Source organism: Dissoconium aciculare, assembly GCF_010015565.1.
Source record: "Dissoconium aciculare CBS 342.82 unplaced genomic scaffold K489scaffold_10, whole genome shotgun sequence".
In the NCBI taxonomy this organism is placed as follows: domain Eukaryota; kingdom Fungi; phylum Ascomycota; class Dothideomycetes; order Mycosphaerellales; family Dissoconiaceae; genus Dissoconium; species Dissoconium aciculare.
In genome coordinates, this window is record NW_022984960.1 from 131,585 (window position 1) to 153,895 (window position 22,311).

At 55.2% G+C, this 22,311-nt stretch overlaps 11 protein-coding genes across 11 annotated transcripts; 7 read left to right on the forward strand and 4 right to left on the reverse strand.

Moving 5' to 3' along the window:
* Window positions 1-1,622: 1,622 nt before the first annotated feature.
* Window positions 1,623-3,452, forward strand: K489DRAFT_411743 (uncharacterized protein; the record flags this gene model as incomplete). The annotated part of the gene is made up of 2 exons (XM_033607847.1): window positions 1,623-2,924; window positions 2,994-3,452. 2 exons carry the CDS (start codon window positions 1,623-1,625, stop codon window positions 3,450-3,452), a joined length of 1,761 nt encoding a protein of 586 aa, XP_033457522.1.
* Window positions 3,453-3,595: 143 nt separating this feature from the next.
* On the forward strand, window positions 3,596-4,468 carry K489DRAFT_33843 (uncharacterized protein). Its single transcript, XM_033602227.1, has one exon. The coding sequence runs from the start codon at window positions 3,936-3,938 to the stop codon at window positions 4,401-4,403; it is 468 nt and encodes a 155-aa protein (XP_033457523.1). The 5' UTR covers window positions 3,596-3,935; the 3' UTR covers window positions 4,404-4,468.
* Window positions 4,469-4,999: 531 nt separating this feature from the next.
* Window positions 5,000-7,232, forward strand: K489DRAFT_33956 (uncharacterized protein). The gene is made up of 2 exons (XM_033602246.1): window positions 5,000-5,495; window positions 5,603-7,232. The coding sequence occupies exons 1-2, from the start codon at window positions 5,143-5,145 to the stop codon at window positions 6,921-6,923; spliced, it is 1,674 nt and encodes a 557-aa protein (XP_033457524.1). The 5' UTR covers window positions 5,000-5,142; the 3' UTR covers window positions 6,924-7,232.
* An 806-nt stretch (window positions 7,233-8,038) lies between these two features.
* K489DRAFT_33968 (uncharacterized protein) lies at window positions 8,039-8,947 on the reverse strand. Its single transcript, XM_033602248.1, has 2 exons — window positions 8,772-8,947; window positions 8,039-8,676 (listed from the first exon to the last, which is right to left on the reverse strand). The coding sequence occupies exon 2, from the start codon at window positions 8,666-8,668 to the stop codon at window positions 8,192-8,194; it is 477 nt and encodes a 158-aa protein (XP_033457525.1). The 5' UTR covers window positions 8,669-8,676; window positions 8,772-8,947; the 3' UTR covers window positions 8,039-8,191.
* Window positions 8,948-9,721: 774 nt separating this feature from the next.
* K489DRAFT_372282 (uncharacterized protein) lies at window positions 9,722-11,114 on the forward strand (the record flags this gene model as incomplete). The annotated part of the gene is made up of 3 exons (XM_033603323.1): window positions 9,722-9,938; window positions 10,038-10,574; window positions 10,606-11,114. The coding sequence occupies 3 exons, from the start codon at window positions 9,722-9,724 to the stop codon at window positions 11,112-11,114; spliced, it is 1,263 nt and encodes a 420-aa protein (XP_033457526.1).
* Window positions 11,115-11,673: 559 nt separating this feature from the next.
* On the reverse strand, window positions 11,674-12,711 carry K489DRAFT_323881 (WD40 repeat-like protein; the record flags this gene model as incomplete). The annotated part of the gene is made up of 1 exon (XM_033601727.1): window positions 11,674-12,711. One exon carries the CDS (start codon window positions 12,709-12,711, stop codon window positions 11,674-11,676), a length of 1,038 nt encoding a protein of 345 aa, XP_033457527.1.
* A 343-nt stretch (window positions 12,712-13,054) lies between these two features.
* On the forward strand, window positions 13,055-14,780 carry K489DRAFT_323200 (Rft-1-domain-containing protein; the record flags this gene model as incomplete). The annotated part of the gene is made up of 3 exons (XM_033601682.1): window positions 13,055-13,713; window positions 13,770-14,666; window positions 14,723-14,780. The coding sequence occupies 3 exons, from the start codon at window positions 13,055-13,057 to the stop codon at window positions 14,778-14,780; spliced, it is 1,614 nt and encodes a 537-aa protein (XP_033457528.1).
* A 698-nt stretch (window positions 14,781-15,478) lies between these two features.
* K489DRAFT_33979 (uncharacterized protein) lies at window positions 15,479-17,212 on the forward strand. Its single transcript, XM_033602252.1, has 2 exons — window positions 15,479-16,381; window positions 16,526-17,212. The coding sequence occupies exons 1-2, from the start codon at window positions 15,958-15,960 to the stop codon at window positions 16,906-16,908; spliced, it is 807 nt and encodes a 268-aa protein (XP_033457529.1). The 5' UTR covers window positions 15,479-15,957; the 3' UTR covers window positions 16,909-17,212.
* A 1,212-nt stretch (window positions 17,213-18,424) lies between these two features.
* Window positions 18,425-18,948, forward strand: K489DRAFT_34017 (uncharacterized protein). The gene has a single exon (XM_033602256.1). The coding sequence runs from the start codon at window positions 18,596-18,598 to the stop codon at window positions 18,890-18,892; it is 297 nt and encodes a 98-aa protein (XP_033457530.1). The 5' UTR covers window positions 18,425-18,595; the 3' UTR covers window positions 18,893-18,948.
* Window positions 18,734-20,138, reverse strand: K489DRAFT_34026 (uncharacterized protein). The gene has a single exon (XM_033602259.1). It carries the CDS (start codon window positions 19,846-19,848, stop codon window positions 19,006-19,008), a length of 843 nt encoding a protein of 280 aa, XP_033457531.1. The 5' UTR covers window positions 19,849-20,138; the 3' UTR covers window positions 18,734-19,005.
* Window positions 20,139-20,435: 297 nt separating this feature from the next.
* K489DRAFT_292801 (Pre-mRNA-splicing factor 3) lies at window positions 20,436-21,788 on the reverse strand (the record flags this gene model as incomplete). The annotated part of the gene is made up of 1 exon (XM_033600233.1): window positions 20,436-21,788. A coding segment is annotated over one exon (1,353 nt), but the record flags the coding sequence as incomplete, so codon positions are not given.
* Between the last annotated feature and the right edge of the window lie 523 nt (window positions 21,789-22,311).

A 22,311-nucleotide genomic window follows, 5' to 3' on the forward strand; every position in this document is an offset into this window, starting at 1 on the left:
TCACGACACACGCGCGCGAGGTGCAGGAGGAGGAAAAGAGGGCGCGTCGAGAAAGTGAACGTCTGACCAATGAGCGGAGCTGCAGCAACGGGTACCTTGCAGGACACACGAGATGATGTACTGCTGTAGTGCGGCGGGAGCCAAACAGAGTTCAAACTCGAGCCAGGGCGGAAATTGCTCCCATGCCGCTAGTCGTGTCCCGTGGCGCTACCCCGATCCTCCTCACTCCCTCGTCTTCGTCCTCGCCCACGTCCGCGCCCATTCATCTCCATCGCATTGCGCGCCCACGAACAATTCGATCTAATTCAAGCGTTGCAAATTGTGTGTGGCCCTGCGTCGTTTGTTGGCGTCCGGTCGGGGGCCGGGCTGGATCCATGGGTCTTGCTTGCGGTCGGCGTGATTGTTCTCATACAGTACCAATCGCATTCGCGAATTCCCTGTTTGATCGTCGTACGGAGATGAATCTGTGTTCTAACAGTCCACATAACGAGGGTAGTTCATAGACATCATGGAAGAGGCGATGGAGGACCATAACGTCGAGGGTTCTCATCATGGAGAGTGTAGAGAGGGTAGAGAGGGTGAGAGGACGCCGAGAGAAGGGAAATAGGGGGCAAGCGAGTTGACCAGCCAGCCTGGTAGGCCATTGGGTGGCCGACCGATTCAATCAACACCTGTAGATCTTCCCTCCCTCTCTTTTTCTCCCCACCCGTCAGGTCCATCGTGCAGTCGCAGCCAGCATTGCACAGTTGGGACACAGGCACATGGATGCACCCTGTCGGATGGATCGTAGAACTGCTGGTGATGATAATGGTGTGTGTATACACATCCACACGAACGATATGCACGAGAATAACAACAAGAGTAGAACAACATATGTACGACGGTTCCTATCCATTTAGAGTCTTTGGGGGCGCTTGGTGTTGCCGCTATCTTCCTCTCTACCTTCACTCGTCCCGTCTTGTGTGCCCTCTCTGGCTAATAGTCACTAATTAAATCCCATTGTACTGGGGGCCTTCTCTCACACACACAGCGACCACACACACCACACAACACGCAGCTCTCTCTCCCTCCTCTCGCTCCCACACCCGCGCGATCATCTCCTCCACCACCACCACCACCATCGCGACCACGACACACGCTATTCCCTCTACTCTCTCCCTCCTGACCTGTCGCCCGTTTCTCTCTCTTCTCTTCCCTCGTGTCTCACTCTCTCGACAACTTCATTTCCTGCAGAGGCGCACGCACGCACGCAAGCACGCGACCGTCGCCTGTTCGCATCACCACACGCCCGTCGGCAACCCGTCACTCATTTTTCACCTCTTCAACACAACGAGGAAGACTCCTTTACAACAAACCACATTCGCTATCGTCGTCTTGTTCGGCGTGTCCTGTCGCCTTCTCATCCAATCGCTCCCAGGCGGACACGTCGCTGTCGTCGACATTCTTTGCAGCTTCTCGACAAACACGCTTTCGAGAGGCGTGACTATCATTCATTCTCTTCGACGTGCTCGCCGGTCTTGACGATCGCGAGTCGACTTATCATTCTGAGCAACGCCTCATTCAACACCAGTCACACATCACTTTCGTTCATCATCCACGCCGAGACGTGATCGCCAACCACAATGACCCTCCACAAGCGACACACTCATGGTCGCGTCTTCGTCGGCGAAGAGGCTCGCGAGATGCTGGCTATTCACCGTCGCGACTCTCATGGCAACAACATTGTCATGAACGTCCCGGATGGCTTCGACTCGAATGCGACTCCTACCGATGTCACCACGACCATCCAGCCAATGACCACCCAGGTTTCGGTCATCTACGTGACTCTCCCGCAGACCTTCTCTGGATCAGCGGTCTACTCCACCATGACCGGTTCTGACAATGCTGCCGCGACCGGCGCTAACGTCGCTATGTTTGGTGCTCAAGCCGGCAGCACTGCCTCTTCCACCGCCGCATTCCCTACATCGACCTCTGCCGCTGGAAAGACTGGAGGACAGAACAACATCAACAACAACAATGCACAGACTGCGACCGCCGTTGTCGGATCACCTATTCAGGCGACCAGCAACCCAACTGCTGCTGCTTCTTCGGATGGAACTGCTCAGGACGCAGGTATGAGTGGCGGCGCCAAAGCGGGTATGGCGTTTGGTATCCTTTTCGCCATCGCCCTGGTCTGTGGCCTGCTTTTCTTCTGCTGGCGTCGCAAGAAGAACCCCAATGGGCACGAGGAGATCGTTGACGAGAAGCACACTAGCTTTGTCGATGCCAAGGCGAAGAGCATGGAGACCCGCAACCGAACCTCCGTCGAGAGCGAAAAGGCCCCCGCCAGCGTTCGCTCCTCCCGCACTGCGACCACCGCTCCTCGCTTGAGTCTCCGTCCTGTCACTCAGTTCCTGCCCAACTTGGGCGGCAACGAGGCCAACCACCGCAACACCACCGACAGCTTCCTCGCCGTAGGTGCTGCCGCCAATGCTGGCTCCGGTGCTAAGGGATCCGCCTGGGAACGCAAACCGGCCTCCGGGAACAATGCGAACCCATTCGATGACGGCTCCGCTTCCGCTGCCAAATCCCGCTCGCCCAGCCCCCAAGCCAACCCATTCGATGAGAACGAGGAGAAGTCTGCTGGCGCCGCCGCTTCCGCCGCCGCATCATCATCCACCAAGCACTCTCCCAAGTCTTCCGTCGGCAGCGCTGACGGCTCTCAGTCAGGAGCTGCGAAAGCCGCCCCAGTGGTCGCTGGCGCCGCCGCTGCCGCTCAGGCTGCTAATGGTGCTCCTCGATCTGCTCAGGCTGGTCCTGGCCCTGCCCCTGGCCCTAACAATGTCCACCGTGTCCAACTCGACTTCAAGCCCTCAATGGAAGACGAACTCGAACTCCGCTCTGGTCAACTCGTTCGCATGCTTCACGAGTACGATGATGGATGGGTAAGTTCTGCATTCACAGTCACTCAGCACAAGCAACCAAAGTTCACTCACTGACATGTAATTATTCAGGCTCTCTGCATTCGCATGGACCGTAGCCAGCAAGGTGTTGCCCCCCGAACCTGCCTCTCGAAGCTCCCCGTCAAGCCCCGCCCGCAAGGTCCCCCACCGCAACAGCAAATGGGTGGACCTCACAACGGCCCTCGCCCACAGCAGCGACCTCCCATGGGCCCTGGCATGCAGAACGGTGGTGGCCCGCGTCGTCCTTCGAACCCTCCGGCCAACATGCAGCAACCTCCGGTCATTGCTGGTGCCATGTACCCTCGTCCCTTGACTCCCACTCAGGGCGGCAACCCTCAACAGCGACCACCGCAACAACAACAGCAGCAGCAACAGCCACAACGACCGCAACAGCAGCAGCGACCGCCGCAACAGCAACAGCAGCAGCAACAACAAGCTCCTCGCAGTGATGCTGCCTCCCAACCGCCGTCATCACCGCCGCGCAAGGTTGTCCCCGGCCAAGCCATGTAAGGCGAAGCAAGAGACCCACAAAGTCAAAAAGTAAAACAGTCTAAAAATCCAAATATCCGAATTTTCACAACACCACGGACAAGGGCATGAAAGCGAGCATTTCGGCCTAATCCTAGATGATGACTTTCACGCATGCGCTTTTCTTCTTTTTGCTACTTCGCATTCCCTGCTTGCGTCATGTGGCGTCCTGTTGAGCTGTTCCCTATGGGATGGGTGGCTGAACATGAGCGCACAAATCTACACAACGACATAGAAGGCAATCGGACCGGCTAGCTGGTTCCTTGTGTTTTGCACAACCTTCTCCTGGTCGATTGGTACACAACCTCTTCTCTCTGATACAACAAGAACAATTCGACGCCATTTCCGAGCACAACCCGAGTGTACCTGCGGAAATAGACTTTCGTCCTCTGGCATCGTTGTTGTCGATCTACATCCTCTCGGAGAGCACCATTCTCACCTGCTCACCGATCTACGAAATTGAGAATGACTGGTCGCGCGTGGTATGGGACAATATTGCCTTGGCTCAAGGCGACCATCGCACAGAGGCAAGGTCAACAAGATACCTGCCTCGGTCCTTCTGATCACAACCTTGTCTTCCTCTTCCTCCTCCTTCTCATTCTTCCCGTTTGTGGCCTTTCTTCTCTGTATTTCTTTTTCTCTTTATATCTTGGGCTCGGAGCGAATGGTGTCTTTCTTACATATCACAATGTCTTCATCTCTCTCCTGCTACCACTTCTCTTCCATCTCGATATCAAGCACCGTTTTCCAAATGTGGCATTGACAACGAGGTTGAAACCAGAAGTAATGGACGTGGAGGATGGCCAGATCATTGATCATGGAAAGGTTGTGCTTTACTTGTGTACATTTGGCAGTGATGGCAACCGGCGGCCGCAGCGAGAGGTTCATCATCTCTGGCTAGGCATGCGCGTGCGCCAGTGGGCGTGTCTATAAGCTCTTAGGTAGTCGTGTGTATGGCTGGTATTTCTCTCCCCGTGTCGCGGGTAGGAAACGTCAAGTCAAGACAAATGAGATATCAGTCCCTGTTCAACCTTTTTCCCTCCTAAGAATATCACATTGGACTTCACTGTCCTTCTTCATTTGAACTTGTCGGCGAAAAGAACGCGATTTCTCCTAACAAGCAATTTTTTCCTTCGGTTTTATTTTCTAATCCATGCCGACTGTGCCTCACCTGTACGATCGCTGCATCCGCGTGAAAACATGAAACCGTGAGTGTAGGTGTGTTATTAGAAACGAGCTGTAGGGCTTGTACCTGGCTGGAGACGCGGCCGGGTCCGACGCCAGCGCATCGCGCGCATGAAGCTCTTCGTTTCAATGTCAACAATCACTCATGATGGAGAGCTGATACATCGTCATACACGGCGTAAAGCCCATTTACCGCACTGAATCAAGATGCCGGCACCATCGTACTTGGTATGATTAAGATTTGCTCCGCATTTGGCGCCACTATAAACATGCAAACGTGAAGCGTCACTGCCATCAGTCGAGAGCCGAAAGATCTCATTCGAAACAAGAGATCTGAAACCCGACACACGCTCGAGCTCGGCACGCGCGCAAAACTTCACGAGATCGCGTCCCCTACGGGCCATCAAACACAAGTTTAACACGAGAAGGTCACATTCCGGAAATCGCTCTCTCACGAAACTTCGTCTTCCTCACATAATCGCCAACCATGGCGAACACCCCCAACACGCCCCTCGTCGGCCAATTCCTCGTCGCCATCAACGGCTTCATCCTCGCACAGAACACGCAGGAAATCCGCAACTATCTGCAACTCGAGCCGCCGTTCAGCGGGCAATATGCGTCGATGATCTCGGAATTGCGCAGGGCGTATCCTCGCGGCGGGAACGACGAGGCTTTGGAGCAGAAGTGCTCGGCGGCAATGTCGGCCGCGCGAGAGGGGGTTGACGGGAGCCCGAGTTGGACGCCACTTATTCGTTTCCTGGCGCAGTACCTTGGCTACCTGCGAGATGTGGACGGTGATCCAAGCAAGTATTTGGAGACGTATCAGCTGTTGAGTGAACTGCAGGCGTAAGTTTATTCTTTCTCGTAGATAATGATGGATCTGGAGCATGAAGTATCTCCTGACCTGACTTCGATCGATCGTTTCGCTAACGAGCACTCCCTTCCAGACGTGCGAATTCGGCTCTGGTGCATCCTACTCTGGGTCATTTGATTCTACCCGTGGTCATCTCCTGTGCTAAAGCCATTTGTCGGCTGGCAATCGGTTTGGATAAGAATCCCGAGTTGCTAGCCACTCTTGGTGGCCCGACGAGCTCCGAACCAGAGGGACCTCGTGAGTCGCTCCCTGAACGCGCCGTCAATCTGCTCCGAAACGCTTTCACCACCTGCTTGAACGACCGGACGTCTGGATTGGACAAGGCTGGTGTGCCGCAAGGGAAGAAGCGCGGCATCTACACTATTGCCAATATCTGTCTCAAAGCTCTGTTCCAAAGCCAAAAGACTCGCAATGCGAAAGAGATCTTTGAGAGCATTGGTAGTCTCTCGCCGCCCTTATCCGCATATCCCAAAAGCGAACGTGTGACCTACCTCTACTATCTTGGCCGCTTCTTGTTTCAAAACAGCCATTTCTATCGCGCAGCCGAAGCTTTACAACAAGCCTACGATGAATCTCCAACCACCGATGCCTGTGTTCGCCAGCGCCGACTCATACTTATCTTTCTCATAAGCAGCAATCTCATCCTCGGCCGCTTTCCCTCGATGACCCTACTCCAGAGACCCGAAGCCAATGGTCTCCAGGACCGGTTCATGCCTCTCATGCTCGCCATACGCCGTGGTGACCTACCTGCTTTCCGCCGCCATCTCGATTACAAGTCCCCGCATGCATCATGGTTCTTACATTTCCGCATTCTGCTCCAGCTGCGAAACCGCTGCCTCGTCCTCATCTGGCGCTCGCTCGTGCGGAAAACCTGGCTTTTGAATGGCACGCGACCAGCACTCCGTCCACCGGCACCCGGAAAGGCCGCGCCAGCCCCGCAAGTAGACCTCCACGACCTCGTGCAAATCTTCACCTACCTCGACAAAAACTCCGCATCATCCAACACGATCGATCGCGACTTCACCGGGGTCGAGTTCGACTCCTCTTCTCCGACGACCAGCACGACCCCACCCCTCGACATCCGCGCCATCGAATCCAAACTTGGCTCGCTCATCGCCCAAGGCCTCCTGCACGGCTACATCGCACACACGTCCGCACGCCTCGTCATCCTCGGCGCGAAGGAGGCCACGTCAGACGCGGACATTCTCGACGCGGGATTCCCCCGTCCCTGGGCCGTGGTGAACCGGACGGTGAGCAGGACGCCCGCGCACGCGCTCGTGCCTGGATGGAAGAAGGACGTCCCGGCATCCAAGGGTTTTGGTGGAAAGACCGGCGGAGCGGGACCGGGGATGGTGATCAATTTGAGTGGCGCGAGGGCGGTAGGCGCGAGTTGAAAGAAAGCGACCGGGCTCGCAATGGTGGATGGGGCGAACCTTGTATGTTCTTGAGAAGTAGATCTGTGGATCATGACCTGTGTGCAGGAAGCATACCTTCAACTCGTCACATCCCTTCACCTTCAGCACGACAAGGCTGTGATATTTGGCGCGAAGCCGACATGTCAATTCACACAGGCCTTGTTCCCACATGGCGAAAGCACGCGAATAGAGGAGATCATGTATTTGGACGTTTTCAGAAAACGGACGTCAAATCGCACCAATTTTAGGGGCCGCAAAGCATCAAATCTAAGGATCGTCGTGCATCAATTCAAGGGCGGCTTGCCCTGTCAATTTGATGTTCTGCGCCCTGCCGCGAAAGGCGTCGGACAATCGCTGAGACGACGCCCTTTCAGCTATTCATCGGCGTCGGCAACCGATGAACGGAGCCTTACTCACTCAAGAGGATTGGCATGAGAATCTAAGCGACGATGCCTTCCTGCATTGTGTGCGACTCCTGCGGCGCAGAAGGAGCACGATGGTCCGGTCGATGAGTATCGAAATGATGATTCCGCTTATTAATCGTTCTGAGGCGGACTTCACCCTCGTCGGCACGTCCGCTATGTACTGTAATAAGGATGCAGTACTCAGCTGTTACTACTGGCACGGCATTGTCATGTTGTAATCATGACTGGGGACTCGATGATCAGCCAATGTCCATGAACGTTCGACAATCTGATCCAGGGCAGCATCCCTCTCCTCGGTACGTGGGGACCCAGCTCCTCATCAGGCTGCGGGACCATTCTCCATTCGATGCGGGGCTGTCTCCGCGGATGGCTGGGCCGACGTTGCAAGCGGAGTCGTTGGGCGCGACAAGCGACGAGGTTTGGCTTGCCGAGTCGCAGTCGAGGACTGACTCGCTGCGATTAGGTAGACGAGGACCTTGGAGAAGCACCGGGTATATGTCATGGGAGTACCATTGACAACGCGTTCGTCTTATCACTAGGACGGCGATTTCTAAAAACTGTACCTTATGCGCAGACTTTGTCTTGTGCGTACTCCAGTACCTGTGAACCAACAAAAACGCACTTTCGACTGCTGCAAGCCCGTTTTGCGTCGTCGAATTCTCGTGCTTGTTGCTCTGCAACTTTCTTTTTCGGCGACGGCAATGGCGCCACCTCCTGCCGAGATTCGAATGTGGCTTTTTTCTTCAGCCGCGTGCCGAATTTGAGGAGGAGACGAGAGAGAGGCTGCTCGCACGTGTAAGGTGGTGGCGCACTCCGTCGACTTTACGTGAAACATTGCCAATGGTTTAGGAAATTTCCATCATCGGATACCTGGTACACTCGGATAATCATGCTTGCGTTGTTTAGTTTGAGGTAGAGAGTCGGTATCATCAACCATGACTGTGTGACGACGCTCCCTATAGGCGGTACAGAATCAACACCAACACCAACAACTACACCAATGGAAACGAGAACGATCAAGTACAAGCAGGCAAAGTCTACTGCAGACCGCAGACAGCTGGATGCAGTTGTCGGTTGGATCTTCTCCGCATTCATGGACGCAGCCGGAACGAGATGTAACCGCGGTCGATGCGATTCGGTCATGATCGCGCGCCTGTGCCACGTTTCCGCTGTCCTGTCCTGGAGTTGAATATGGGGAAACTCGGAGGAGAGAGACGTCAGAGACATCATCTCTCTCTCTCGGGCAAGACTGTCCCGTCCATTTCTTCCCGTTGCGGTGAGACTGTCACCACATACCATAGTGCTCACTGCTTGCTGTCACCACTGTGGACATTCCTGAGGTGCGTGCTGCTTGGTGATGACGACAATTGCTGATGAATGGTTGGGAAAGAGTCCAACTGACCTTCCAAGGTTGGCAATAATCATCCTCATCAGCGTCGGCGTCGGCACCGGCGGCCTCCCCCGTTCCTGCTCATTTGCGGAGATTTTTGGGGGCCTTTTTGTTAGTGGGCCTGCCTTCGCTCTTCGCAATGCTTGGTCAACCCGAATTCATGGCAGTTCTCATGCTTCTGGCGCAGGATGCATCGGGATACTGAGACATGTTTCTGGCCGATGGTTTTATCATTATTATTTATTATCCATTAATGATCCATATGGATCCATCAGACGGCGATGTCATCGTCAACGTCGACATTGTTGTTTCACAAGATAACACAAACGATCATGCTCTCTCCTCACGATCACCACCATCATCCATGGCCTGATGTTCACGCCTAGCAAGAAACGGAATAGCTCCTTCGTGAATGGCTTGGCTGTTTTGACTTTGGCGACATTCTGGGGGATTATCCCGAGGTACACAGCAGAGCAATTCGCGCTGCTGCTGCGAACACGCCTGTCGTGCCTGTCCGCCCGCACGCCTAGACTTTTCACCTCCAAGCTCATGCCAGCATGCTACATAGCACTGCGGGTCATTAGTCAGGACATGGGTCTTCGGACTTCCGAGAGAGAAGCGTTAGATGCTCGCATTGGCGCGGTGCCGCGATGATGACGGTGGAAGGAGAAAAGAAACGAGGGAAATGAGACACTTCATCTAGCTCATCTAGCCTAACGTCGCAGCGCATTCCCCCATACACGCGTTTCTTGATCTTCTCTCTTCCTCCCAATCAACCCAAAACACGCCCTCGTTGTGTGTGTGACTGTCCGAATTGCTGGTTGGTGATCACCGTCTTGTCCCGTATACGCCGATTCGACGAGACCACCATCAGGAACGAACGATTTACATCGCTGTCGTTGCTGTGCGCCCATAACCACGGCTCCGTCCTCTAACAACACATTCCCTTCACGACTGTCACCATGTCCATGTCGTCACTCCTCCAAGTCGCCGTCCTGGCGACGGGTTTCGCGTCGACCGCACTCGCTCAATCCTGGATGCTGCCAGTTCCTGGTTCGGCCGCGAAGTTCAGCGGAGGCGACGTCGTCCCTCTTCTATGGTCTACTCCGTACGCCTACACGAGCATCGAGCTATGGCAGGGACCACAAGCCGACGGTGCTTACCAGTACACCATGCTTGGTACGTAAACCTCGCTCGTGGGTCTTTGGAACGGCTCCTCTCCGCTCTGGGACGGGGCTCGCCCAAATCACTGCGATGAACCCGAGAAGTTTGGGATAGTATCCGACCAGGAAGCTGACCAAGGAACAGTAAACGCATCGATCTCAGAAAACTCCTACAAATGGACCGCCGGCACTCTGGCCTCCGCCAGCCTGGACAGACAAGCCTTCTTCTTCCGCCTCAGAAACGCCCAGGAGGAGGGCGGTGCCTACGTCGACAGCTCCGACATTCTCGTCCTGCCTGCCGCGGCTGCGGCCTCGATCACAGGGATTAAGACTTCCACCGCAGCCCCGACCAGCACCGGCACCGGCGCCGCAACCACCTCCACCGGCGCGTCCACCATGGTGACCAGCACATCATCTTCCGCCTCGTCATCCGGAGCCTCGTCGTCCAGTGCGTCCGCCGCGACCGCAGCCGTTACCAACCCAGCAGGTGGCGCCGCCGCAGCTGGTGCCGGGGCCGACACCGCCAAGGACCCTTACAAGGGCATCGACTACACGAGCAGCTTCATCGGTGTCGGTGTCGGCCTCGGTGTTCCGGCGCTCCTGGCGGCGCTCGCCGCAGCGTTCCTCATGATCCGGAAAAGAAAGGCAAGTGGTGAGTCCCGTGCATGTGGCGCGGCGCATAGTTGAGTTTGAAGAAAAAGAAAAGAAAGAAAAAAAAGAAACGCGGGAGAAGTTCAAAGTAGAACAAAATGTTGGCTTCTTTTTCGACGAAAAGTCGAAATATGAACATGATGCATCAACAAGAGCGTGCCATACCCCAACGCCTCCTCCAGGCCAAAAAAAGAAACAGAATGACTTCAACGATTGCGCGCGCCATCTTCTACCGTACAACCCAACTAACCATTTCCTCTCTTCCACAGGCAGCCAAGAACCCAACGGAACCCGAGATGCAGCAGCAGCAGCAGGCCCCAGCGGCGGCAACGGCGTAAATAACAGCAACAACAACGCCGCCGTCCGCGAATCCTCCATCTCCCACGCCGCCTCGTACCAGACCGCGCAGGAGAAGCCCTCGGCCGAACTCCCGCGGCTGCCGTTCATGCAGGAGGCGGCGCGCCGGCCTTCAGTCGACGTCTGGCTGCCGCAGCGGCCGGCCGCGGATCAGCGCGGCGGGAGCTCATTGCCGTTCCGGTAGTTGGGTTCCCGGCTCCGTTGCGGTTGATTCCAGGTTTCCTCGCGCGTGTGACGATGGATAGACGGCGCTTGCTTTTTCTCCTTCTCGCATTTTCCTTTCTTTATATCCCCACCGCCCCTCCCACATCGATGTCTTTCCCTCTAAAAACAGCGGTAGATGGAGATAGGAACATGCTTTTTTTACCCTCGTCGGATGTATGAGAGATGAGGATGAGGTCGTGCGTACCTCGACTGCCCCAGATGTTTTTTTTAATGGAAAAAAAGTAAAGGATTCTTTGAAATGGGAGATATCGCTGTCTTGTATGTGCGGATGAACAGTCGTGCTGTCTCCTCTGGCGTGAGTTCGTCTGTGGCGCTCCATCGTGAAATTCGTCGATATCTTCCGCTTTCTCAAAATGCATTGTTCCGCCTCCTCGTGAGGATATATCATTCATTTCGTTCGTATCTCGGCATGCACGCGGTCTGTCGGCAGCCCGGGGACTGGCCCGAGGACCGTCCTCATCGCTGCGTTGCAACCCGCATCCGCCAAACCCGGCGGGCAGAAATGTTGTTGGGAACCTTCACCCTCGCATGTGCTCCCGGACGTCCCAGACCAAAACCCGCTCGTCCCACGCACACGTCGTGCACCATCCCTCCGCCCCGAACAAACACCAATCCACACCCATCGCGAACTCCGTATGTCTTTCCATACGTCCCAACTCGCGACCTATCCCGGTCGCCTCTCCGGTCGCCGTGGCGTTGCTCCCGTCCGTCCACACGCGACACGTCATGTCATAGCTGGCGCTCAAGAGGACGTCGCTGAGATGCGGGCTCCAGCTGATGCGGCGGGTGGCATATTCGTGACCCGCGAGGAACTGCATCGGGCCCGAGGGCATACGTAGATCGAATGTTCGGATGACGCCGTCGACGCCTGCCGTCGCCAGCACCGAGTCGCGGTACTTGTTCCAGTCGTGCGTCAGACATTCCGTGGGCCCCGTGCTGCGCGGTGTGAAGCCCCCCGGGAGCGGCATCTTGGGTGGCGCGTGAATCGGGACCGCCAGCGTGAGGTGGTTCTGCGCGCTGGGCTTGCTGCGTAAATCGAACACGCGGAGGTGCGAGTCGCGTGAGACGGCCGTGACGATCTGCGGGTGGTGCGGGCTGTACTGGGCCGAATAGACGCAGGAGTGTACCGGGAGCGTCATGATGCTCTCCTTGCGCTCCGGCGTCCAAATCTTGATCGTGCCGTCCCAGCTTGAGGACAGGAACGTGCTCTTCTCGAGGAGGTTCCAGTGTACTGAGAAGACCTCTCGCCCATGTTCTTGCCAGTTCGCGACCGGGAACTCGCCCACGCCCATGTCGAAGAGTTTGATGCTGCCATCGCCGCCCGCGGTCAAGACTTGGTTCTCATGTTGCTCCGACCAGGCCAGGTCGAACAGGCAGTCCTGCGTTTCGAAGTATTTCTCGCAGACGATCCCGCGCGGCGTCAGGCTGAGAACGTAGAGACGCCCATTGCCGACAAGACCGAAGTTGGCGCCGGCGCAGACGGCGAGCCGGCTGTCGAAAAAGGGCGAGTACTTGACGCTGTACGGATTGAAGCCGGGCGTTCGGAATTCGAGCATGGTGGGCAATGAAGGATGGTGAGGGACTGCCGCCGGGGCTAATTGTCGCTGCCTAGGATAATCTCATAGTCTGGCGTTCAATTGATGCCTCCTCCGCAGATGTCGACGTTTCTTTTGCGACGCTGCAAACGTGTGGGGTGTGTGCTGCTCGGCATTGTGAACAGGGCTGGCGAGGGGTATGGAGTTCGTCATGCCAAGACGTTCCCAAGGCGGACTCGAGACCCTGAGATTATTATTGCGACAGCACTGATTCTTCAATATTGAAATGCACGCGCGTGAGCCAATGCCTTTTATCTCTCAATGACTCCAGACTCTCTTATCACTGGAATCTGACCATCTCGTAATGGCAGATAAATCAAGCGATGCGGTTGCGGCTTCGGCGAAAGGCGCCACTTTTCTCATCCTGTTGCAGATCGGATCCCGAGCGCTCACGTTCGCGTTGAATCAGGTCCTGTTACGCTTCTTGTCGCCCGAACTATTGGGCGCTGCACTTCAATTGGAAGTCTTCATCATCACGGCCCATCATTTCGCCCGAGAAAGTCTGCGTGTGGCTTGTCAACGGCAGAGTCATGGAGGTGTCCAGTCTGCCATCAATTTGTCTTACCTGGGCATTGGAAGTGGGCTGATATTCGCGCTGGGCCTGGGAGAATGGTTTTTATATGCTGGCCATCCGAATATCCCATACTTTTCTCAGGCGATTCGGATCTGCGAGGTGGCGGCTATAATCGAGCTCCTCTCTGAACCTGCGTTTGTCGTCGTGCAACAGAGGATGCTTTACAAAGTTCGCGCTTCGGCGGAGGCCTCGGCGGTGGTGCTCAAGACCATCGCGACAGCCGCGACGGTCTTCTGGGCACATCACCAGGGCATTGAGCTTGGTGTTCTCCCTTTTGCGATTGGAGAGTTCGCATACTGTGCGACGCTGACGGTCGTCTATCTTTGGCGAACATCTGCCGTTGCCCAGCTCGAGAAATTCTCCCTGATCCTGCGCCAGATCAAGCCCAGGTGTGTACAGGATCTCGTGCCTCCTCGATCGGTAAGTCATGCTCATCGGTCCATAGCTCTCCCAATGAATATTACTTCGCTACGCTCTCCAAGCCATTGGTAAATCTCAGCCTGTCGTTATATGTCCAATCAGGCATCAAATACCTCCTCACCCAAGGCGACACTTTCGTGAGTGCTAGATTTGCAACGCTTGAGGACCAGGGCATGTATGCGCTGTCTGCCAATTATGGTGGTCTGATAGCGCGCATGCTTCTCCGACCCATCGAAGACAGTTCCCGTAATCTGTTTGCCTCTCTGTGTCACAATTCTCAGGAGGCAAAGAAAGAGAAAACCGACGACAAGAAGACCAACGACGATGCTGCCCTGCCACAGCTCAAACAAGCCTCTTCAATACTACAGTCTGTACTACGTTTCTACTGCATCGTCTCTCTCCTCGCTGTGGCCATCGGCCCAACCGCCGCACCGCTTCTCCTACGGCTGGTCGCCGGATCTCGCTGGTCCGACTCGGGTGCAGGCGAAGTCCTCGCAACATACTGCTACAGCATACCGTTACTCGCAATCAACGGTGTCAGCGAAGCATTTGTCGCCGCCGCAGCTTCTGCACCCGAACTACGCAGGCAAAGTCTCTGGATGGCGGCCTTTTCCATCGGCTTCGCCGCGAGCACATGGGTTTTCCTATCGGTCTTACAGATGGGAGCCAAGGGCTTGGTGCTTGCGAATTGCGTCAATATGGGATTGCGGATTATCTTCAATCTGGAGTTTGCAGCACGATACTTCAAGAATGAGCGCGTGGGGTTTGCTGTGACGGATCTTCTGCCAGGTGCGTTGGCGGTCGCATTCACGGCTGTGGTGGGGAGTGCCGTGAGGGCTACGGAAGGAGCATTGAGCAGATATGGCCTGCTCGGGGAGATCCTTCGAGTGGGTACACTTGCGGGGCTTCTCGTTCTGCTTGTGTGAGTCGTACCCCATTCACTGTTCCGAGAGCGAGTTTACTAATCATTCGTTCCAGGGCTTTCGCTGAACGCAAATTCCTACTGGGAGTGTATCGGCAGGTCCGATCAAGGTAGACACTGACGGCAGCTTCAACTCGATCAATCCACTATCCGAGGTAGGACTGTAGAGTCAGTCGAACTCATCTGTGAGGGGCAGTCGAAGTGATCAGCCTTCTGCATATTTTCGAATCCTTGTCGGCATCGCGCAAGGATCGGTTCCCGCCGGGGAATGCCAATGGCATCATATGAGGATGAATGACACCGGGATGTATAATACACATCGAACGAACGTGCGCGAGCGAGGACATCGACTGGTCTCCTTGATATCGCAGCCGGATCTACATTGCATTCGTCAGACAATGAGGTGACCGTGACTGCCCAGGACTAACGGTGGGGAAATGACGATAAGCTTGCTGAGTGGATCCTCACTGCAGACGAAACGACCAGGATCTGAAACTCAAGCTTTGGCGGCAACACCCGCGTCGCGCCGAATTGACTTCACGTTGTCGATCAGACATGATCTGCGAAACAGCAAGGCCAGGATTATAAGCACTTGAGCATTGCGCAGATCGGTCCTTTTTGGTGAATGCCGCATATCATGACAAGGGTTCAATTCTACATGTGGAAATGGACTCATTCGGTGATGAAAAGTGATAGTTTCTCTCTCTATGTATTATGGCACATCAGTGCCAATGCTCACTCAACCTGACTGCGAACCAGCCAGAAAGAGGCATGAAATCACCCCCGCCATATTCTCGTCTGATGCTGACTCGATCAACGCTCAATTTTCTTCAGGGCGCGGTCCGGCCATGTCTGTGAACCCTGCCACAATGTAATCCTTCTCGTAAACATGAAAATTCGTAAAGACAATTAAGAAACGGTAAGCAACACTCGTTCAAAAAAGAACGTTTAGTGGCCGGAAGGCTTGGGCTTGGTAGCCTCAACAGCGCGAGGAGCCTTGGAAGGCTTGGGCTTGGTGGCCTCGACAGCACGGGGGGCCTTGGAAGGCTTGGGCTTGGTGGCCTCAACGGCGCGAGGGTGCTTGGAGGGAGTGGGCTTAGCAGCCTCGATCATAGCATCGCGAGGGTGCTTGGAAGGAGTGGGCTTAGCAGCCTCGACAGCGGCGTCGCGGGGAGCCTTGGAAGGAGTGGGCTTAGCAGCGGCGACAGCGGCCTTGAAAGGGGGAGGCCTGGCAACGTCGACAGCAGCGTCGCGGGGAGCCTTGGAAGGAGTAGGCTTAGCAGCCTCGATCATGGCATCGCGAGGGTGCTTGGAAGCAGTAGGCTTGGCGGCCTCAACGGCAGCATCGCGAGGAGCCTTCGAGAGAGTGGTAGGCTTGGGCTTGGTAGCCTCGATCATAGCGTCGCGGGGGTGCTTGGAGGCAGTGGGCTTAGCAGCCTCGACAGCGGCGTCACGGGGAGCCTTGGAAGCGGTGGGCTTAGCAGCGGCGACAGCAGCGTCGCGAGGGGCCTTGGAAGCAGTGGGCTTAGCAGCGGCGACAGCGGCGTCACGGGGAGCCTTGGATGCGGTGGGCTTGGCGGCCTGGACAGCGGCATCGCGAGGGGCCTTGGAAGCGGTGGGCTTGGCAGCGGCGACAGCGGCATCGCGAGGAGCCTTGGATGCGGTAGGCTTGGTGGCCTCAACGGCAGCCTCACGAGGGTGCTTGGAGGCAGTAGGCTTGGCAGCCTCGACAGCAGCCTCACGAGGAGCCTTGGAGGGCTTCGGGGTGGGCTTAGCAGCCTCGACGGCAGCCTCGCGGGGGTGCTTGGAGGGCTTCACGGCCTCGACGGCGGCGTCGCGAGGGTGCTTGGAGGCAGTAGGCTTAGCAGCCTCGACAGCGGCCTCGCGAGGAGCCTTGGAGGGCTTCGGGGTGGGCTTAGCAGCCTCGACGGCAGCCTCGCGGGGGTGCTTGGAGGGCTTCACGGCCTCGACGGCGGCGTCGCGAGGGTGCTTGGAGGCAGTGGGCTTGGAGGCCTCGACGAATGCCTCACGAGGGTGCTTGGAGGGCTTGGCGGCCTCGACACCAGCCTCACGCTTGAAGGGGACAGCGAGGTCCTGGAGGCTGCCAGCGGACTCGGGGAGAGCCGGGAGAGGGAGAGCGATGGGGTTGGAGATGGGGCTTGCGAAAGCAGAGGCCGCGAGGGCGAGGATCAATGAGCTGCGCATCTTGACTGCAGGAAGAGGAGCAAGAGAGATAAACTGAAGAACGAAGGATGATGGTGTAGAACGAAGGAAGGAGTTGTGTTGATGAGCTGGAGAACGTTGGAGAGGTCTTGACTCCGTGACTTTATATCACTCCCAGAACACTCGTCGACCGTCATCTTGATCTTGTTTCTGATACCATTTGGAATGACTCCGCACTGGGCTTCAAGACGACATCGACGAGGCATGTAGTGAGTTGATTAGTGCGAAATCTTGTCGGTCCTGTAACTTCGTACATAGCTGTCACGCCGACATGCAGTAGTCCGGCACCGACATGCTCAGAAGTACTCAACAAGTATCTCGAGGTACAACGCGGTGATGATCATGCATACTATTCGACGACGACGACGTCCGCTTCCCCATGAGCTGTGCATAAAGCTCGTGTTGAGAGACAGCAGCTCCCCGATGGGTTTCCTCTTCTCGCTTAGCTCTTGAATGAACCTCAGACGGTGTGCTGTTGTTGCTCATGATCGACGATATTGTCCTGCCCAAATGTTCTGATAATGGTTCGTTGTGGGCATCTTGGACACGTCCATGTCATCATTCCAAAAAGCATAATAGAATAAACTCAGATAGTCTGTGTCAGCGCTTCAAAGCCTGAGCGTGGTCGAGTCTGACATAAACTTAAAGTTGAGCAGGCGCTACAATGCGGGCGGCGCTGATCCTGGGGGCAAGTCTGGGGATCTGCAGCGCCCACACCAATGAAATTTGGCGGGCTGTCGATGTTCTCACGAATTCGCCCATGCCCATGCAGGGAGAACGTGCGCGAGAGAGCGCCGGGCGCATGGTCCGTCTAGCGGCGGCCGCATTGGTGGGCCTGCAACCATTTTTCTCTTCATCACACAATGGTCGAAAACTAAAAGCTTGATGAGTCTGGAGGTGTCTCGGGTATTTTACAGCGGTATCAGGACAGGCACTGCCCACAAATGCACAGATTCGACTACATGCTCGAGCCCCGCTTCCATCAATCGTTATCGCTACGAGGCATTGTCGTGTCATCTGCTGTCATGATCGTATGCTCCTAGAAACGCCGCTCCTGTCCATAGTGCAACACTCAGCGGTTCGCTGTGAATCAGTGCGCCAGTGGCGAGCGATCATCAGCTATGCGGCAAGCCATTGAGTGCCAAATCAGCCTTCCGCCGTTCAAGCTTTTTAAAGTTTTCAAGCGAATTGCACTCGAGTCTCTGGCAGGTTCGTGGCCGAAACCGGCTTCATTCCGCATTACAAACCCAATCCACTGGCGTCTTCTGCCAGCTCATTGTGCTTCATGTCAAGTGGGTCTCGCGGAGCATTAGCTTCTCGATCATAAGTCGGTCTGGTGGAAACTCGTGGACGTATTACCTCTAGTATGATTGAGGCGAGGCGGACCTTCATCGACACCATTTGATACGTCATGTAAGAGCGCGCGAAATCGGGGACGAGCGCCACCATCACCATCACTATCGCCGTCGTGGAGGGCGTCCGACACCTGTGGAAAAGATGGGAACGGATCTTGGTTGAGGAAGAGATGGTCGCACATGCAAGATTCCTTTGGCCTCGGCAGGAACAATGCATGTTTGACAAAGGAGGTCAAGCATTGTAGGATCCCACAAGCAGGAACGCAAAATTGAAACAGGAACGAAACATCCTAAATCCTACATCATCAAATAGGAATCATTGTGCCGTGGTAGATCCTTACTGTCCAGGACATGATCGTCCTCGCAGTGAAAATCGTCTGTATGCACTGCGCTTTTTTCTTTGTTCAATTCGCTCCCACCCGGGCAACCTTGGAAGTGCCGTCCATGGATTTTCCCCAGACCACCCCGCCAACCCTGCTGGGCTGGGCTGTGTGGGGTAAAAAGCTGGAGTTTGACACCTCATGCACATACCATACGCAGATGGGGAACGTTCAACGTCTCGACATGGTAGGTGGGCGTCCGCGTAATTTGCATGCCTTGCTCCTACAGGACGATGTCGATGCAGCTAGATATGCAACGATCTTTTAGGCCTTCTCGAGAGCTTTGTGGTCTGGATTCGTGCTCGTGCTGTGGTGGCGGATTCCTCAACCACTTGCATGTCGATCTCCGCCCTGCAGGGTCTGAGGGTGACGGGACGCACGCTAAAGTGAAGGAGCACCAAGGTCTGATCGAGTGGCCAAAATGTGTGCAGCTACACCGCAGAAGATGGGGAGAGAGAGAGATGTTGCCAAGTCACGGGACGCAACAGATTCCTTTTCGAGGAGCGCAGTCGATTTTCTACTGTCCCAAAACTGCCCGAAAACTGCTGTGATAACGCTTCGTCGGAGTCGCGAAGGCGAAATCCTTTTCCAGATCACAGGGACTCGGGATACGTCACACATTCTATTTGTCGTTGGACTTTGGACCAGCGTTACTAGGTTGTCCAGCTGAACACTAACAGCCAAAGGCGAAGCTACTCGCAAAGTCTGTAAAAGCCGCAGTGGTGAGATTCTGAGGCGCACAGCTTCAGCTTCTAGCGCTTCGAAAAGTCGTGATGCGGATTTCGACGATGTCATGTACGAGAGTTCGAATTTTTGGGAGCTCCAAATTAGTGTAGGACCGACCTTTGCAGCATGTCCTCCACCTCCGGTTTTCGCAAAGTGGCGTGCGTCAAACATGAGTCGGAGTGCGCCACGGCCAATCCAGCTTGGTGATAATGCTGGACTCGACGAAAATATTACAATATGACTGCAGCTCGCTCGGCGAGCGAGATGTGAGGCCGCGTGATGATGAAGCATCGGACGAAAACGGAACAGCTCTTGAGTCCGCACATATGGGTTGCATACATGGATTATCTTCGACGATGCTAATCGTCGCCACAGTAGACACGAGTAAGCGAGCTGAGGTTGAGCAAGAGGGTATTTTGAAAGACGCAGTTGCAACGATGGCGCGACTAGTGTGATGTATTTGTTCGAAGGGTATGCTGAAGCGATATATTGTACCATTATTAGCGTATCGTATTGTACCGCTGTCTTTCATACAGCCATTCGCCACTCCTCGGCGACTGTTCGATCGGCCGAAAGATCCTTCAAGGTCTTCAACTATACTTGAGGCCGAGAAGATCAAGAGACTTATTCATTCCATTTCCAATCGGTACGCGCGTTCCCTCTACACCTGTGTCGCCGACTGCACATGAGGTCGTATAGAAGCATCGGTGGGCTTGTCAGGATTTCTGAAAGCGCACTGCGTGGTCTGCTAATAACGCCACGTTCTCAGCCATGTAGACGAGAGCTCAAAGATTGCGAGATGCTCGCACGGAGAGCGAAAGAAGCCAATAATCGATAGGCGTCTGTGGCTAGCGCGGACCAAACCGCAAGCATTTATTAAGACTTCCAAGATTTATTAGCGCGAAACAGCTGATGTCTTGGCTCACCTCCGAAGCACGCCAGAAGGTGATGAGCTTGCTTAGAACCAGGAAGGCAATCCGCCTATCTTCTGATGCATAGCGTGCATGTCAGGCGAAATTAGGTCGACAAATGGGTCGAAGCATGCCGCTCGTACTGGGGCAAGCCACCTGCATGATCGCCTACTTGCTTCGTGCCAGAGTCCACATATTTTCCATGCCTGATCGTTTGAGGAAATCTTTAGCTTCACCGTCAGTTTCGCACGTCCGTGGCTCCCACTTCTTGTACTTGAGCTCCGCCTCATCACCCTCCCAGACAAGCGTGCATCGATTAGAGCTCAGGTCCTTCAGAGTCCCATCTGCATGATACGGATTACACCACTCCGCGGCTTTGCTGCCTTTGCCTCGTGATGAATCTTCGACGCGTGTTCCAGTAAAGGTTGTGGGGTTGGATCCCGATTTGGGCGGCTCATTCTCGGTCCACTTGATGCGATTGAGCAGCTTGCGATACTTTTTCATGCTGTGCTCCCCACCCTCGACGATGATGAGATACATTGTTGGGTTCATGACCACCACACCGGTCAACGCATTATCTTTGGCTCCAACATCAACCTGGTATCGGTGTTTGCCCGAGCTGAGGTCGTCAACTCGAAACACGGCGATTTTAAGGCCCTTCGCGGCGTCTCCGACCTGTTGTGTTTTTAATTTCTCTAGCCGTTGCTCTTTGGTGAGTGCTCGATCAGCGTTGGCCTGCTCATGGTCGTTTTGACGTTGTGCGATCTCGCGATTGACACGAGCCTCAACTGCGGTTGGATCTTTGACAGCTTGTTCACCCAGCACTCGCATCATATTGCTCTTCTTCACTTTGGGAGGTGGTGGCGGCACCAAGCCCATGCGTATTCTGGCTTGTTCCTCCTTCATGTCGGCTCGACGCCTCTGCCGCCGAAGTTTGGCCATTTCTTTGGGCGTCAACATCAGTGGCTTCACCGGCTGCAAAAACTTTTCCTGAGGTGGCTGCAGTAGTACTGGATGGCACACAAGGTCTGTGATGCGCCCATCGACCTCGCTATTCTTGACCACGTCAGCTGTGTCGACGCCCTCATAGCTTGTGCAGCCATCAGGCAACGCAGCTTCATCCCACCACTCGATCGCTGGCGGTCGGGAGATTACGAATGCTCGATCTGAAGCCTCTTCGATTTGTGTTTTCCTGGCGTCAAGTGCAATCCTACGCTTCATTTCCTCTAACTGCGCAGCTTCTCGTTGAGCATTGCCCTGGGCGATGAATTTTCCATGTTCGAAGAAAGAGAGTGCTTTGCTTTTTCTTTCGCTACCTTTCGTTTGAGCATCTTTCAGCTCTTCTTCGTCGGCAATGTAAGGATTGCTTTTCACCTTGGGCACAGGTCTGCTCTTCTGTGACGCCCCAGACCGGTGGCCATGCTGATTTGGAGTGGGTCGTAAAGTAGAGTTATCCAGCAGTGACGGATGTAAGCCGACGCTCAAACCACCTCTTCCGCTTCGTTCGGATAGTTTTTGATCCTCGTTCGTTCCAAAGCCCTCGCTTCGCAAAGCAGGATGTAAATCTGCCGCGAGTCCTCCTTTGTTGACCCTAGAATCGCCGGAAGAACGACTTGCTTGGCTGTCTCGAGCGCCGGGCTCAAACGGAGCTTTGTGATCAACCCGAGCGTTCTGCACACCATTCGAGGACTCTGCAGGCTGTGGTGCCGATCTTTGTGATGCTAAGAGCGCTGCTTTCGCCCTGGCCTCCGCGATCTGCGCTTTGATATCGGGATCTGGCCGTTGAACAACAGGTGCGACCGATCCCCCGTTTCTGGCTTGCGCTCTCGCCTTGATTTCGGCAATTCTCCTCGCCATCTCCTCCTTTGATAGGGTACCATTGCCAGATTGAGAAGGGCCAGAATTCGATGGAGTTGCCGCTGTAGTCGCTGGTGATGCAATGACCGGAGCTGCGCCAGGATTACCTCTTGCCAACTTCGCTTTGATCTTAGCCAGTTTTTCGGCCATCTCTTGCTTTCTGCGCTTTGCATCGCTGTCCTCTCCATCCTCG

Excerpts from the sequence above, each read along its gene's own strand:
- K489DRAFT_33843 (XM_033602227.1), top strand. The coding sequence starts at position 3,936 with ATGACTGGTCGCGCGTGGTATGGGACAATATTGCCTTGGCTCAAGGCG.
- K489DRAFT_33956 (XM_033602246.1), top strand. The coding sequence starts at position 5,143 with ATGGCGAACACCCCCAACACGCCCCTCGTCGGCCAATTCCTCGTCGCC. Across the intron at positions 5,496-5,602 it reads TATCAGCTGTTGAGTGAACT|ACGTGCGAATTCGGCTCTGG; the intron begins GCAGGCGTAAGT and ends ACTCCCTTCCAG.
- K489DRAFT_34017 (XM_033602256.1), top strand. The coding sequence starts at position 18,596 with ATGATCGTCCTCGCAGTGAAAATCGTCTGTATGCACTGCGCTTTTTTC.
- K489DRAFT_34026 (XM_033602259.1), bottom strand. The coding sequence starts at position 19,848 with ATGGTACAATATATCGCTTCAGCATACCCTTCGAACAAATACATCACA.
- K489DRAFT_33968 (XM_033602248.1), bottom strand. The coding sequence starts at position 8,668 with ATGGTATGTGGTGACAGTCTCACCGCAACGGGAAGAAATGGACGGGAC.
- K489DRAFT_33979 (XM_033602252.1), top strand. The coding sequence starts at position 15,958 with ATGGCATCGCGAGGGTGCTTGGAAGCAGTAGGCTTGGCGGCCTCAACG. Across the intron at positions 16,382-16,525 it reads AGGGTGCTTGGAGGCAGTAG|GCTTAGCAGCCTCGACAGCG; the intron begins GCTTGGCAGCCT and ends TGGAGGCAGTAG.